Here is a 17,753-nt window from a genome sequence, read left to right as displayed (position 1 = left end):
GTCTTCAGAACACAGTCTAGCAACAACATGGCACAACACTTAACTGCACTGTCTTCAAAGACAAAGCGACCTCCACTTTTTCAAACCTAATTTAAGCGGATGTTTGTCAGTGAGCTTTAGCAAATTATATATCACTCAACTAAAGCAGACGTGTAAAAAAAAGACATAAAAAGAGGGAAAAGGAGGAGATGGATTATTATCCTTTATGTAAAGTATTACATGTGAAAACAAGCACCTTTCATGAAGAGCAACATTAACACTGATGATAAAACAGATCAAACAGCTACGCTATCGTTGGTATTTTATTATGAAAATTCTGTTTTACATAATCACTATTATAAAGGCAGACAATGATTTATCTGCAATTAGCTTAGATCATCTGATAAGAATCAGCTTGCTGATGTATCGGTTGAGCTCTAGAACCCAGTTGCCATCACAGCACAAAAACAATTCAATTAGCTTTAAATCTCCTATTAATGGATTTAGCCATATCAAATTAAGAATTTTATGGGCCATTGCCCAACTCCCAACACTCCCTACATCTAAACCTTAGTTGATTGTGACCAACCTCCCCATCCACACACAAACACATACCTCCACACACCCACAAACCACCCATCCACCACCGACTTCTTTTAATCTGAATTTAAATGACTTCATTTAGTTTGTCTCAGAAACAATCCACAGAAGGCCAAAGTAAAACGACAGCGGTTTCCGTTTACCAAGAAATGGGAAAAGAAAACCTTGTAAATTAATCTTAAGATCTCAATGCGTGAAATGATAAAAGAAGTCTTGTTTTTTTTTTTCCGCCCGCTGCAATGCTCGCTATCCTATCCTATACACCACAAAGCCAAAGCAGTGTTAATTATTCTTTGAAAGTGATTTCAGTTCATTTCCTCTTGGCAGGGGAGCAAGAGACAGAGCCAAGAGAAAGAGGGACAGGTCTAAAAATAGATTAAAAAATAAATAAATAAATAAATCAGAGAAAGAAACAAACAGAAAACTATAAAGAAAAGTCTCGGGGAAAAAAAGTTTCAGGGAGTTTAGGGAGCAGAAAACTGCTAATTAGCGAGCAGAGCTAGATAGACCGACACAAAGTTAGAAGCTTCTATTGTAGTGGGCTGACAGAATCTGACAGTTAAAAAGGCCAAAGGATGAGGTTCCCATACAGCTTCAATTGACGCCCTTCACAAAATGCAAGGGGTGCGTTTGGTGTCCACATCTGCATGTCCACGTAGACGCAAACACAAGCGTGGTCGAAGGAGCCAAACTCACCCAGAGCGGCCGGTGCGAAGAGGCTGGCGAGGACAAGCAGGCGTGCGGTCCACATGGCCTCCTCCTCTTACCGCCCGCTGCTGAAGGTCCCAGATGAGGTCAGTGCTCAGTCTTTTAATGGCAAATGCCCCAGTGCGGTGCTTCCTTTATGGCACGGCTCCCTCCACTGCACCACTCTATCCACAGGTCCTGTCGCACTGGTGCCAGATACTGTCCAAAGTCTGTCATAAAATTGAAAAGAAAACACATTAGATGTTAGCTGGACTTGATTTTAATGTGGCTAAGGCTTGAATGAGTCTAAGTGCTGGAAAACTTGTTGGTGATTCATTCTTTTGGAGAAACAAAAGGGAGTGAGTCTTTTTTTTTTCCAGTAAGAAACACAACAGATGGATGCACCATGGCTTTATCATCCTTATGCACAGTCCTTATGGCATTGTGGGTTTCAAGTTGTCATCAAGTGACACGGTGCAAGTTGTTCAATCTCCAGTCAGCCGAACCCATACCGGGTGTGATCAAGCAAACACTAAGACTGTGCAATCCACAAAATGTATTTTTGGATATTGTGTTGTTGTTTGCTCATCCAAGTGTTAACTCCCCCACCTTACCAACAAATCACTCCCACAGAGAGACAAGGAGTGAGCGATGAAGCACACACTGTTTTGGCAGAGTACTAGGCATGTGTGTGTGCAGAGTATATGCACTGTATGTCTCAGCACATGCATATGTGTGATAGACCTTACGTGTGTTCGTGCAAAGGCCCGATGGTAATTGACACAAGAAACGTGGCAGTGTTTTCCCTCTTTCCTGTGGGCATGAGCCATAACAGTTTGAGTGTTTGCACCTGTGAATGTATTTGCGCGACCCAAGAAACAACTACTGCGCTGGCAGGCTCCAAAAATCCCAGTCAACAAAATGGCCAACCAGGCTAACACTCTGAAGAGATGAATGAGTCAGCGCCTCCTTGGACTTCTAAGCTCATGAGAATCACACTGATGAAGCCATAGATTAGCCGTTGCTATTTAACACAATGGTATCAAAACTCCACACTCCATGAGCAAAGCATGAATGTAGAAAACAAGAAATTGCTTTTACGATCTATGTTCGGATAGTCTGCACCTTGTCTTGTGTGCACTCTCAGAAGAAAGAAATTGTTCCCAAACAGATGAACCTCATCAAGCCCATATCATGATATTAAGGTTAAGTCAGCCTTACTGATTAGGCCGTCTTCTATTATCCACTATCAGCCATGATCTGCTGCAGAAATGTAATCTCTGCCAAACGAAACAAGCAATCCTCTACACTGGCATTATCCTTGTGTGTTACCCCTTCCATACATGCATTTAATATTGCAGGGAGTTAATTCCTTTGTGGGATGCCAGAACATTTGGTTACTAAAAGGTCAAAATGTGAGTGCTGCATTAAAAGACAAGGCACTTGGGAAGCTGACTGACATCAGAATGTCAAGATACTGTACACACACGTCGCTGCATTTTCCACATAGCTCCTAATCCTAATTCAAAAATCCTATTTTACAATAATCTGATTTTTTTGGGGGCATTGCAAAAACAGAGATTTTAGACAATATTAAGAGGTTAAAAGTCTGCGTTCCTATCATCTAGGTCTGGGCAGCACACACGTGAACACAATTGAAACTTGAACAACTCCATTGCACCACATCCCTTTATTGTCTCTGTTGATTTCTCTTATACATGTATGATGCAGGTACGTTTAGGGCATTAAAATGGCAACGTGAAAGAGCGTGTTTGATCAAAGACACATCCTCATGCGTTAACTGTGCTTTTAATAAAACGCTCTGACATCTGCAGGAAATCTGAATTAAATATGACATCAAATCAGACACTGTAGCTTCTTTGACAAAAAGAAATACATTCCAGAAACACACACATTCAGATACACTGTCCAGGCAGTAAATTGAGCATGAAGTTTATCCTTTAGGAACATTTCACAATAGTTGGCAGGGATAAAGACAACAAATGACACACAGACATGACTACATACTGAAAATATGTATCACATATTTCAGACAGGACAAGCTGTTACTGAAATCCATGGTAAGATTGTTGGTATAGGTCTTCGTTTTGCAAGTTTGCACTCAAAGTGTCACAGAAAATTGCAGGAAATGGAGGCAGTTCTTTTTTTTTTTTTTTTTTTTTTTAAGACAATAAGAATTTGAAGCTCCCCGTGTGCATGTATCTGTTTGTGTGTGAGCAGGAGTCTATGTGCCATATCTCACAGTACGACCGACAAAGCAGCAACTAGTCGCACAGGTGTTACTTAGAAATTATCACATAAAGTGGAAAACACTTCACTATCAGAGTAGTTAATTTGCTCTCAAAAAGAAACGTGTGGGCTAAGGTACAGGAAGTGCCATCAACCGCCAAAAGAACACATCATAAAATACATATTTATGAGAAAGGCTTGGACCCTGTTCAATTGAAAAAAAACGAAAGAAAAAAACGGAAGGAAGAAGAAAAAAAAAAAATACACACGGTAGTCCAGCACTGCCAACTCGTCTAGTATTCCAGAAGGAGCCTTATGATACATTATGGTGCTGACGTTTAAAGGGTACATGTTCTGATGGGAATTTAGGATAACTCCCTTAGATAAGCTGGCCAACATTTAGCAGGCCGAGCGGCGATTGCAGCGTCTGTTCTCAGCCACATCAAGGAGACTTCTTCATTACCGCCTCACTGTTTTCTGCAGCACAATTTTTTTTTTTTTTACTAATGAGTGATGTTGCTGTTGTTGTTCTTTTTTGCCTTTAATTTTAGAAATCATGCATGTGCCAACAGGGCCCAGATGAGACCTGACAGTTTTAATTAATTGACTTCTCCATCTAGTTAAAGCAAAATGAAGCCAAGTGATATAGAGAAGTATGGGCAGTGGTGGAAATGGGGGGTGGGGTGGGGGATGGGTATGTCGTCTTGCAGCAATCACGTGACACGTGGGAGAGAAAGACGAATGGGGGCAAAAAATGTTAGGGGAAATGGCTTGCTTTAAAGTGAATTCAGAATTGGGGGCTGTGTTTAATGTGCTTATGAATAATTCACAGTAGATATGATAAAGAAAATGTATTCATTATTCATCTGTGGCAATATTGATACTAACACAAACACCTTTCTGAAAAGGTGTGGATGAGGCTCGTAGTTGATGCAGCGTCAAAAGCTACAAAAGAAGACGTTTGGTTTGCGCTGACTTACTACTGAACACCGCCCGCTATCTTGACATCGATAACACCAGATATGAAACCTGATATTGGGTGAGAATCAGACGTGTTATGTTGTAATTAGGCATCCTGGGTGACTGTGTCTCTGTCAATGAGGCTACACCTGAAATGAAATGGTGCCCAAAACGCAAATGGAAAAATTAATGATTTGGTTTGCATTCTGTGTTAATACTATCCCACAAGTTCGAAGATTTTATGCCATTTCATAATTTCTATAGTCTGCTCAGCCTTTGTGACAACGCTGGACAACAATGTCTCGAGTTTCCTTCGTGTGCCAGATGTAAAGTACTGTTTGCAAGTTGTTTTACATGCTTTTTGCATATACTTTTCATATTTAAATAAACAACTACTAGGTCACATGTAGATCACTGTCCCTTCACTGTGTTTCTAAACACTGAACCCTAAGAAAGAGATATACTTTCGAAGATGACAGGAGAACAAGGGCTCACAAAAACTCTATTAATTGTACCTGACTAACTTTTTGACTGTAGATTTGTAAAGCTAACTACAGTTTAAGCACAGAAGTTAATAAAATGGCTTCATATGTATATTTATGCTGCCGAATGGCACCTGGTATTATTTCGGTTTAACAACTTTAATCCAAAGCAAACTAATTCTGAAATCTAAATGAAAAAAAAAATGTTTTTGTTATGAATGAGATTATTTTTATCCCTCGTTCTAGATGTGTACGATAGCAAATAATGATGATTTTCATTAGTTTGATAATTACGTTGCGTTTTACTTTTTTCACCATTTGGTCTATGAAAAAACACCCATTACAATTCTTCAAAATGGCATTTCCACAGCCCCAAACTCCAGCAATCTTCAATTCCCAATCACACACAAAAACAGAGTTGCAAATTAGAAGCTGGTATACTGGAATATTTGGTGCTTTTTAATCAAAATACCTAATAGCCTGAAAGAGTAGATTATTTTTCTGTCGACCGACTAATCAGTTAATGTGATTAGATTGAATAAAGGTTTCATTGCAAGCCTGCACGGACGTACTATATGTGAAAAATGACTTCACTTTCAGGGCAGCAGTGCCTCCACATAAATCTCCGTGATGATAAATAGGGATATCTTCGCACGCAGCACTCTCATCTCTGTAACCCTAATGTGAACAGTGAGATAGCCATCACACTGGTGCACATCACCACCTGAGGGCATTTCTCCATCCATCACTTCCTGACCTGAAGAAACCAAAGATGATTTTCATTAATCCAAAGGCTTTTCACACAATGCTAGTGCAACAAAGTGAAACTTGATGCCGAGTGTTATCTGATGGGCGCATACTAAGTATGACGTTACGCCTCCTTAAAGTCCTCCCATGTAACACACTGTAATAAAAAGGGATCGTGTTGACAGGTTAAGTACCATGTCTTAGATTTTCAGCTGTTTCACGTCCAGTTGCTGATCACACCAGCGGGGAGGGCCTAGTAATTTTTATGAGGCAGACAGTGCATTCATGCAAATCAAGTGTCTCATATAAAATGAATATTAATCAGGCACACTGTCTGCATACAGTTTGATTGAGGAGCACTCACTCGGAAATCTTAGAAGATGAGCTCAGATGATTAAAACAGAGACGATCCCGTCCTTCTAGAGTCTAGATTATTTTTTCCACTTGGTTGGGCTTTCAAATGTTGCTGATGGTTTAAAATTGAGCGGTCAAGTTCACATTACCGAAACACAGGTGAAATGTCAAAATCGTTCTTTCCTAATGTAAGCTGAAAGCTGAAAGTAAAACACTGAGGGGAGATGGTGAGCGCTCTTTTGTGGCGCTCTCCGCATCCCTGAACAAGAGCAGCAAAGCTTTCACTCACATAACTGGTTTTCTGAAAGGGACCGCGACACGGCTAGCCGGTGACGGGCATATAATAGTGCTAACTTTAGTCGGCACCGTCTCTGAATGGTCCTATATGATAGGCTTGTTAAGTGTGACTGATAGCTTGAGTTAAATAATGGGACTATCCCTCCCCTCCTCAATTCACACAAAAGGTATTGCATCCCATCCTGACACAAAGAACACTTCCCAACGACAAGACAATACAAACACAATCCATTAGAGGAAATTACTTGCACACACAGACAGTAAAAAAAAAAAAAGAAAAGAAAAAACTCTAGCCGCAAAACAAATTAGCATTACAAACGTTTAACGGTACACAAGCAAACAGAAGGGATAGGTTATATTTCTACTGAAGAGAAATTGAAACACATGGGCCTGAGCAGGAAGTTCAGCTGGGTGAATAGATGTAGACAGATGCTTCATTTAAAGGCAGGGCAAATCTGCCTTGAGACAGTTCTCCATTATAATGCAAAGCTCAGACACTATCTATTTTCCACATGTTCCTGCTTTCTATCCTCCCTCTCGTTTCTCTCTAAGCATATCTTGCTTAATGCAGCACAAATGGATCTGAGACAAAGTAAGAAAGAGAGAAGGAGGCAGTGTAATAAGCAGGAAAGAGAGAGAAAGAGAGCAGGAGAAGAGGTGAATGTAAAAAGACTGAGGAATGGAGGATAAGACAGTGGGAGGACAGGCTGGAAGGGAAAATCAACAAGACAAATGGGGAAGACGGATAAAATATGTCAATGGATGAATACCAAAAGACGAAATAAAGGAAGGAGGATCTGATGTTTGAAGGTCATGAATTGCCAGAGTATAAGAGGACTCAACCTATAGTCTCCGCTTCACCTGCCGTTGCCATAGTAGCTCAGGTGGGCTGGTTACCATGACAACCTTACCTGATGGCCATTAATCACCTGCCACGAGTAATTGGCATACTTTGCCCGCAAACACTACAAGTCATTATGGGGCCAGGCTCGATTTTAAATGTGAGCTGAAAGGTGGCACCTTATCCGGACTGCAGGGGACGGAACTGTGACAAGCTCATAGCACAATTACAAAAACTAAACAAACAAACATTTGAAATCGACGTTTAATGAAAGAAATGGATCACTAGATAGATCGATACATAAGCAGTTTATTCACATAAAACAGTGTGAGGGCACAGTGAGGTAAATTTTCATGCACTGTATTGATTTCTTTTTAGACAGCTGTATCAATAAATTGCCAATGTGTTATGGTGAAAAAAGCAATTTTCTATGATACATATTGACAGCATCAGCAGGGTTATGGGTATGATGGATATGCAGCCTATGATGCTGTGACAACAATGAACACACTGCCAATACATTTATTCTGAATAAATGTGGGGTACTGAGCTCTGAGTGCTTCCAAAACACAGATGATCTACACTCTGCGCTGTCCCTAAACGCCTCTCTATCACACACACACACACACACACACACACACGTGCAGATGCATAGGTGTAGCTGACAAGCTGCTCATGCTACACCTGCTAGGTAGACACGGTGTTACTTTAATGTAACGCCACGTGCACAGTGGAAAGTTGCTTCAAGAAGCGATTAAATATCTGATTTTTAGAATGTTGTCTACAATTTCCAGATGATATGGGAAGACCCCCAGGAATTTTGTACTCACGTCAATGCTCTGTATTAGTAAGTATTAGTAAATGTATGGACACAAACTAACAGCTTTTCCATCAGGCTAAACTGTACTTTCTGTTGAGCATTTGTTGTCAGGTGTTATATTATTGGCTGAATGTTTGCTGTGTGATTCTGGTTGAACACTCAACCAAACTTTGTGTACAGAAAACATCTAAAAGAAGTCATAAACAGTGTGAAAGTTCAAGATATTAAATATTTTGTTCAATGCAACTTCTCAGTTGGTACAATACCAAACTTTTACATTCTCATCGGTCAGCAGTATTAGTATCATTTGTTGTGTAAATATCCAGGACTGCAGGATACATTTATGATCAGCACAGAATAAGCTAAATACAGAATTAAAAGAAAAAATAAAATGTGCATAATGAGAATACTATATACATATAGTTTTTTAATGTACAACCAACATGGCTTTAACCTCTTTCATACAGATACGTGTAAAAGAAAATCCAAAACTTTAATTAAAAAAAATTAAAAATACATAAAATAAACTGGAAAAAAAGATAATGGAGGATTAAATATGAGTACAAAGACCTGGGGCTTGTTCATTAAATTATATCTTTCAAATGTATTTAAAAGTGTGGCTTTTAATTTTTCATATTATAATCGTTTTACATTTTGTTTCTGTACGCGAACAATCACTGCGATAAATTCAAACAGCAACCATTCAGCGAATCATCGCACACTTCCTGATGTTCAGCCAATTGTAACATGTGACGCCCGCGGTAAGCAAAAGAGCCGATCTCGTACCTACACAGTCCGTCTAATACACACCGCCGTCGTTTCCTAAATAGGTGACATATGGTCACAGAACAGGTGGAAACCACAAAAAACACCAGAGGTATGAGCTGCAAAGAAACACAATACAGGCCACACCCTCTGTGTGAAACAAAGCGGAACCGAGCCATGCTTCTAATTACTGCTATCGTTTTTCAGTGTGCCCTGAGCTCGCCTGAGCCATGTTTGAAGAGCATCTGCTCCGAAACCGCCTTCATTTAATCTATTTTTTTTCTCCTCTGGTTATTTTTATTTGACTTTTTAGGTCTCAATTTACTTGCATTTTGTATCCCCCCCACCCCAACTCCATCTGCATAATTTTCCAATAGGCACTTTGGCAGATTTGTGAAGGGAGAGAGAAGAAAGAAAATTACACACAGACACACACACACACACACACACACACACACAAACAACAACAGCAATTTCAGCTCAGCCTCTGAATCAGGGGTACAGCAAATTCCAGTGTCAATAACACTGATCCCAATGGCGCATGCATTTCAATATCATTATCTGATGCTGAGCCAAGTGCACAGAATATAATGAAATCTTAAAACATGAATTGCATAGCATCCTTGGCTAGGCAAATGTGATGCACATTTTTCAACACGTATACATTATGCATCATGCTGCATGCACTCAATGCAGACTTGATTATAATGTTAATTCTGTCTCCTGTCTGGTCTTGCATATCTGTGTTAGTGTTTTGGACCACAAATTGCTTACGGTGTCTCTAGGTGCCACGATGATTGAACCACGAGTGTTACTGATGGTAAAAACATGTTGTAAATGTTCTGGAAAAGTGAGGTATGACTATGTCACAAGCAACCACAGCGGTCACGAGCACAGGGAATTCAAATGGATTCCACCTGGACTTCACTCATAGGTCAATTAGAAGAGGGAGAGGAATCGGGGGGAAGAAGGAAAGACATACAAAGATCCAGTGGACTGAGCAGAAGGCAGGTGTGTGTGGCTATGTGCATGCATGTCCATGAAAGTCTAAATGTACAATTCATACATATAAATAAAAGGCTTGGAAAAACCAGTCTGGCAGCTGAGCACCATATTATGTCATTCATTGCTCCCTAGAGCTTTTACTTATTCATTAAACAAAGTGATCCTACGAAGCAGTAAGATTTATTTTAATTTTCTTAATCTATGCAACAATACAGTATAGTGGATCAGAGTCTAATATTCAGCACCGTTAGCCATCAGTACCGCTCACAACAGGCCAAATACAGGTGGGTTGAATTGAGATTTGGGGTTGGAATTTTTCATGATTACGATTTCACCTTTTTCTAATAAATATAGTTTTTTAATAGACCAAATCCTGCATTGCCTTATTGATGCCTCAGTCTAGATTAGCCTTAGTAGTTTTTGCCTTACATGACATAACATTTTGCGTTTCCAAACAGCATCTTAACATAATGGGTTACTTCCCATGAAAACCACAGTGACAGTGTAATTTGTGAACACGGGATTCACTGCTAGTCTGCCAACACTCCGAGGCTCCTTTTATTAAGGCTCAACTGTTGACATTTCAGTCAAAACATCTTTTGTTAGAAGTGGCTCCGGCTGTTATTGTGTGAAATGTCCTGGTCCTAGCGATGTGAATGAATGTGAGAATACCAACATGATGTAACAATAGTCAGTTTATTGGGCACAACTAGCTTAAACTACTGTAGAACTGCATTACATCATGCAGAGAGGGGTTTTACTGACAGAAACCGATATAAATTGGGTGGAAAAAATTGTAAACACTACAGTTCACCATCAGCCGCCAAAATGATCATAAATTTAAATCCTCAACTTCACAAAAGTTTAAACAAAATATTATTATTACATCAACATTGCAAACTTAATGAAGGCAAGTGATTGCAGGACTGTTGATTAAGGCCGATCTACATGATGCACACAACAAAACCGTGAAAACAGTAAGTGAAACTGGTGCACTGCCACAAAATTTCAAGCTGCACGTAAAGTCCGTATAGAGTCTGGCCCAGCCCTCACAAGCTTTAGAGAGGGACATAGTTTACATGGTGGATAACCTGAAGTGGGCACACAGATGACAGATGTGGACAGCATGAATTGACCTTTAGCTTTAGCTTCTTGTATCTAACAAAAAGCCAACTGATTGCAGTGTTTTATTGAAAAATGTTCACATTCATTCAGTACCATGAATACTGAGACCTGAGAGTTTCCTTTGTTTGCTTTAAAAGGGAAAGCATGAAAAAAAAAAACATGTCATTTTTAAAACTACATTTTTCCCGTGCTGATCCATGTCCACCCAGAGGTGGATTTAATATTGCAGCTGAACAGTGTATTTTCTATGCTGCTTTGACCTTCATGGGGATGAATTAGTTTGACTGGAAAAACTCACCAAACAGCATTAAGGAGGGAAAAAATGCAAAAACAGAGCAAACACTCCAGCCACTCCAGACTAGTTGGCGGTGAACGTTAGTCCACTTCCTTGTTCAATTAGACTTTCCTATTCACCTTGTGTTTGGAGGTAAATAATCATCCAAACATTGTTGACACGGAGGTCAGGGGTCATCATGGTGACTGCTCTGCAGGCTTCTTTCGTGTTGCCTAACAACTTTTGAAAAACTCCGGCTGAAATGCGAGAGGCCTTCTTTTGTCGAGACCCTAATGACCTGGCTTTGGAGTGATCAATTAGTGAGCAAAAACTTGTGAAAGCCTGGTAGAACGCTGGACAACTGACTTTTCGTTTTATAGCTGAAAAGTTAAATGGTAGAGGAAGAATTGCCAATGCGAATGATGCAAAGAGATATTCTAAAAACAAAAATATGTTCACTGTCATTTCAAGTAGTGTTTATTGCTGGTTTTCTCACACTTGACTGTCAGCCAATGCATATACCAATGTAAAGAGAAAGAACCTACACTGACGCCATCTGCCTGCCTAGACAAGATCCTAGGAACTATTTCCCAATCATTCAATTAGGTCACTTCGAGAAGCTCTTCTAGCTGCCAACACTTTCCACTCCTGTCTTCAGAGTCCAACTTATCACATTCTTAAAGATCAGCAACTATAGTTGGGAAATTTCTTTTTCCCAGCCATAGGGAGGTGGTGGCGCCTTCTGAGAAAAGAATAGAAAAAAAATGTAGAGAGTTGACGGGCTGAGGGGTCCCTCAGTTCTTGCCCCGACTAGAAAAGAATGGAGTTTGATGAAAGTCTGATTGGTCTGGGCAAACATTCTCAAGGGGTATGTCTCCGGACAAAAAGAGCAATGCTCTCCTTTCTTGTCAAGGTAAACGCTCTCAGGTTTCACAAGTTGGTCCCGAGATGCCTGGTTTTACCCATGAATTGTGAATTTTTATGGAATCTTTCCCAGCAGCCACAAAGGATTATACATTCACTAGGAATAAACACATAATGACAAGGTGAGACACAAAATTTGCAACAGCAAGATACAAATCGTGATTCCAACTAATGTACTTGTTGTGTAATAGCCTCAGCAGCATGGACTCTCACGCTGTGCTGTTTACAAAAGGAGCCATTGCGGATGCACTGGTTTAATTTCACTAGATGCTGACTAATTCTAATTAAGTTTTTAAAGACTTGGTGTGAAGTACAAATCTGCAAGCACAAGGGATTTAACGAAGTGAATTGGGGAACACTAAGACAGTTAACGTTATACAGTTAAATGCGTCAAAATGGAAGGGACCACAAAGAGAGAATCACACTGAGACCACAGTGATGCTACTGATGGTTGTTCTCTCTTCAGTCTAGTGTGTGAGGGGGAAGCGAGCTAGTGAGATGTTTTACTTGTCACATCAGAACATGGGCAAACAATAGGGGGAGGAAAGGACACTGTGACGCCGCTGAGTTTTTATGCACTCAGACACACTTTGGGGAGCAGCATGAAAATACACAAACACAGAGACACGCACGATCCAGTGACCTTGCCCTGTGTCTTTTGGCTGAGTGGTAAAATCTGTTTGGGTTGGACTCAGCAGGCAACCTTTCTAAATCTAAAAGTGGAGGTCTCCTGGGGTGAACCAGCCACATACCGGTTGGGGATAGTTAGCGAATGTCAAGGTACAGGAACAAACTTGTAAACCACTGTTTTTATAGCGCTGTGTTGTGTTACACACACCTAACAACTTAGCTCCTACAATGGACAGTCAGATACCGGAGACGGCTTAAGTCCAATAATTAGAGTTGGATAAATGGACCTGGAAGGCCTAATAATTGAAAATGTTTGGACTGGGTTTGCGCTGAAATCTTTTGCAAAAAAATAAATAAATAAATAAAAAAGAAACATTATACGTACGGTGGCAGCAGGGACAGACTGGGAAAGACAGAGCAAAATGTCGACACAAACTGCCTTATTCTATGAAAAAACATTTATGCACAACTGCTCCCTCAAACCCTCTTACATCCATGACCTCCTGTGCCTTCATTCTTCATCTCTGTCACTTCAAAATTAATTGATAGTGTGGAATCCTAAGTCCTAATTGCACTCTAGTGTAATGTTATTCACCCACTTACAGTCTGCCACGGCCACAAATACCGTTCTGCCTTATACACAGAGCGCATGAAAGCCAGTAGTCAGTAATTGCTTCTGACTTTCCAGAGTGCTATACCCCAAATTTCTGGCAACTTTGCAGACCCACTTGGAGCACAGTACTTTTATTTATTTTTTTCTTGATTGAGTCTGCCTCCTGTTTATGCCAAGAGAATAAAAGAAGACTTTCAGTTGATGGCACTGGCCTTTTAGCAATCAATACCCAGCGTATCAGTGCCGGGATCTCTTTTGGAGCAACCTGTATTTAATCTGACCAAAAATATTGAACAATAAAGTTTAAAAGAGTAGCCATCCAGCTATTCTTCCACGGCAAAGTCATAACGTTATTTTGTTTATTTTTTACCCGGTTGACAATCTTTAGAGTGTATTTGCAGACAAATTAGATTAATGGATACATTTCTCAGTCATGAAGTAGGGATGGCAATGTCCATCGCTCATTCGATTAGGTTCCAAATTAAAACATTTCAAAAACTACTGGGTGGATTGCAGTGACATTTTCCACAGAAATCTCTGGTGGAAGAAAATGAATCATAGAGATCTTTGAGATCCTCTGACTTTTTTTTCCTAGCACCACAATGAGGTTAAAATTTTTTTGTGAAATATCTACAGTAAACCAAATAACTACTAAATAGTTTCCTATGGAATAATCTAGAAAAAAACGCTCATTCATGATATAGTTTGACAACTTCGATGACTATTACATATTATGTAATTATTACCATTTTATGTCTAACAATACTTTGGTTTATAATCCAAACAAATTCTTTCCATGAGCTCCAACCGCTGCAGTGCCTATGCACAATTTCATATTTCCTAGTGTAGATGCCCGACTTACTTGTCTCGTTTAACTGAAAATGACAACCATGTGTTTTGCAACAACCCATGAAGCAAAAATGTGATGCCCTGATGCCCAACTGCATTCTCATTTGTTGTAAATTTAGAAAATCATAGGGTTGTGTACTGACTCATGGTGTCAAATCATTTTGACACTGATGCCAATCTAGCAGTGGCTCTTTTTGCATTGCTGATTATCCTCTTTGATCCAAAACCTCAAGCCATTTCACAGAGAAAAGCTTTGACTCCATTTCTGGGGAGTCCTGTCAACCACCTCTATCGCCTTCTTGCAGGAGGGCGTCCAGAGCTTGCTGAAGGGGACTTTCCACCCCTCCATCCCATCTCTGTTCATTTTCCTCATTTCATTTTTGTATCAGTCTGACACTGGAATGTTTCAACCTGCACAACGGGCCATCAGGAGTGTCTGTGTGTAGGGAGGAGGACCACCTTTAAAGCAACTCTCAAACTCTATCTCAATCCCTGACTCTTCAATGATTCTGGCCAAGGCAAGGGAGATATTTCTTTTTCTTTTTTTTTTTTGCTTCTATATCTTAAGTGAAGGGGAGTCTGTTTCATTGCCAGAGTCTTTCTTTTTCTTTGGACACAGAGCAAAGAGGGGTCTCTGGGACTCTCCACAAATCTGGCATGCAATTCCTGGACCAGTTGGTGTCAGCACAGGGGGAATGAGGACTTGGGAGAGGGGAGGACTACGCTTTGACGGACGTCCAATACACACAGCTGATGCCTCAAGCTGGCAAGTGTGATAACATCATCTGTGCAAGGCATCACTGACGGATCTCATATTTATTACCCAATATGTCCATCGGGAGCGGTGGAAATGCTACGACAGCGGCCAACACCACAATTCTAGCATCAAAAATTTCAGAATGGATATAGTTAGGCAACTCTTGGCAAAGCTGAGCATACAAATTGAAAAATGAGGAAGACCGACGCACAACTAACATAATTGTGGTTGTCTGTGATTAACAGATGACTTAGAACTCCCAGTGCACGGGCTGCCTTCCCTCTAAAAATCTGTTACCATCTTGAGTTTGAGAGGCTTCATCAAACTCTTTTTTGAGTCTTTCAAACTCAGATTTAAAAATAAGTCCTGTGAAACTGGCATTGGGAAGAATGAAGGTTTGTGTGGCTCATAGACCTGATTCACATCAGTTTGGTATAGCTTTGTTTAAGATAAGCTAAGTACTTGGTGGAAGGATTTGCATTGAAAAAAACAAACAAAAAAAAAAAAACATATATGCAGTAGGAGCCAGGCAAAAAGAAATCTAAATGCCAAGCTGTAGTGTCTATTATCTATTCAACATACCTCTTTGCTTTACAAGTCTGCACATTTAGAAGATCTTAAAGAACAGGTTTCCTTAAACAAAGCCCACGAAAAGGCCACCATGTCCAATATATTGTAGGTTGTTGCTCTCTCATGCCTTGCAGTTTTAATGTTGTCCAAAAACTATTACAAACACTTAATGTCATACTGCTCCATCGTTGGCAGAGGCGAAAGCTGTCAAGGCTTCAAAAAGGAGACAATAAAACCAAAACAAATAATTATGAAAATAGAAAGTAAACCAGGATAAGAATAGATATTAAGCAGTTAGTATTTGGCTAAAGATAAATTCACAGAATAATGAAAAATATTACTTATACCCAATACAACCCTTGCTGACAATAAAATGTTGAATGCTGTGGAATAAAAGTAAGACAGTGGATATGGGAGCTTTTAGAACAGAATAGAACATTGCACTAATCATACTAACCCTATTCTCTGATTTCCTGCCTGCATGTCAGATTTCTCTTAACCTAGTTTCCTATGTGCACGTTAATACCGTCTGTGAGATGAGTTCCCCTGCTGGCTGAGCCCGAACCATATCTGGTGCCATCTAGTCAAGAGCCGGAATTTTAAACAGCACCATCATTGAGAATTATTCCTTTCATCCTTTTGACACATCACAGCGACCGAGTCGCTGAGGTGATTGATGATGGCAACACGTGCGTCTGTGCTCCTGTTTTCTGCTGTCTAAACTGTGTGAAGAAAACCCCCACAAGCGTGCATTGCAATCGTTTCTGCTCCAACTGCTGCAGCCTTATCTGCATATAGGCAGCATCTGCTCCGACCTCACATATTGCCCGGAGCTGAATCAGACATCAGCCAAATCACATTTCCAGTATTTCTATCCGCACAGTGGACAAGCACAGTGCTTTACCTGTGACACTACAAAGATGTTTCATAATTGACAACTAGGTTTGCAAAGGCTAATGCAATTTTAGGATACTAAGAGTAGCACAAATTGGATACTGAGAATGAGGCGGTGAAGGTAATTAAACTACTTTCAAATAAAAGTAGCAAAATAAAGCAGGCGTTATGTCGGAGGACGATGTCGAGTGGTATGTACAGTTGGCTGCAAGAGCCTGATTCAGACAGAAGTAACAATTGAGTTTGTTTAAATCCACTATATTTCATTTCCCATAACCACTTTGAAAATTGAGCCAGTGACATTTCTTCTCGTACACTGTAAAGAATTGCCTGTAGAATTTACAATAATTACCTGGCAAACAAGTTGCCAATAAAGTCTTGTAAAATGTGCATTTAATTGCTGTAAAAAGTATTACAGTATACAACTGGATATATTTTATAGGGTTTTATTGTATTTAAATTACAGCAATGTGTGTTATCTTGTATTCTATTAATATTGCAAAAATGACCTGGTTAAACTAAACCAACTAAAGATGTCAGTAAATAGCTGTTAATATTTCACAAAACAATATGTTGCTGTAAAATGTTTTTGCAGGTAATTTATGCTTTTTACATTAACAACTTTTACAATGCATATTCAAAAGGGTTTTAACGACACCTTAGTGCAAAAGTAATCAAAATCAACATTGCATTAGTTTCTTTTCACCCGTGTCATAACTGCAACAACAAAAAAAAATTTTAAAAGTCAATAGTTTCACATAGCTTTGAGAATCTGAGATGAAAGAGTTCTCATCTTTTGTACAGTATATGATTTATGGTTAAAGCCAGTCAAGTCCACTCGCCCGAAGAGAAGAGAGACTGTTGTTTTCTTCTTTTGCACTTTCCCACTTCCCCTATGCTGATGGTTCAAATAAAATATCTGAAAATTACATAAAAAGAAAGTTAATGACAAAACTGGTCACAGCTAAACGAGAGAGCAAAATCCATATGGTTGTACGGGACCAGCAAATCTTTGGCCCTTACAAAATGAAAACCGGGCTGTCCGAGCTGAAGCAGGACGTTCGTCTGCAATACAGTGACTAATAAAAAAAAATAAAAAAAATAAACACATTTCCATTGTAACAATTAAAGCCATAATTTGAATTTCTGTGATGTAGTTTTCTTAACCTCAACTCTGGGTGGATATTTGTCAGCCAGCCCAAGCTTGGAAGGACAACAGCAGCATCAAACCATCGCACCAACATACCACTTTAGTACTGCTAAAATCTATTACTGAAAATATGGTTGTCATGGTTTAAATGTCCTTCAGCAGTTCACCTAGTTTGTTGCT

At 39.7% G+C, this 17,753-nt stretch overlaps 1 protein-coding gene across 20 annotated transcripts in view; it reads right to left on the bottom strand.

Moving 5' to 3' along the window:
* Nucleotides 1-17,753, bottom strand: part of LOC137137609 (adhesion G protein-coupled receptor L3-like) — a 211,281-nt gene that overhangs the window by 150,623 nt on the left and 42,905 nt on the right. For all 20 annotated transcript variants that reach the window (XM_067524090.1, XM_067524097.1, XM_067524093.1 and 17 more), the window contains one exon: nucleotides 1,276-1,496. In XM_067524090.1, coding sequence (XP_067380191.1) covers nucleotides 1,276-1,330 — 55 coding nt within the window. In that variant the 5' untranslated portion in view covers nucleotides 1,331-1,496. The remainder of the gene's footprint in view (nucleotides 1-1,275; nucleotides 1,497-17,753) is intronic.

The sequence above is a fragment of the Channa argus genome, chromosome 12, assembly GCF_033026475.1.
Source record: "Channa argus isolate prfri chromosome 12, Channa argus male v1.0, whole genome shotgun sequence".
Taxonomy (NCBI): domain Eukaryota; kingdom Metazoa; phylum Chordata; class Actinopteri; order Anabantiformes; family Channidae; genus Channa; species Channa argus.
This window is presented reverse-complemented; position numbering and strand designations above follow the sequence as displayed.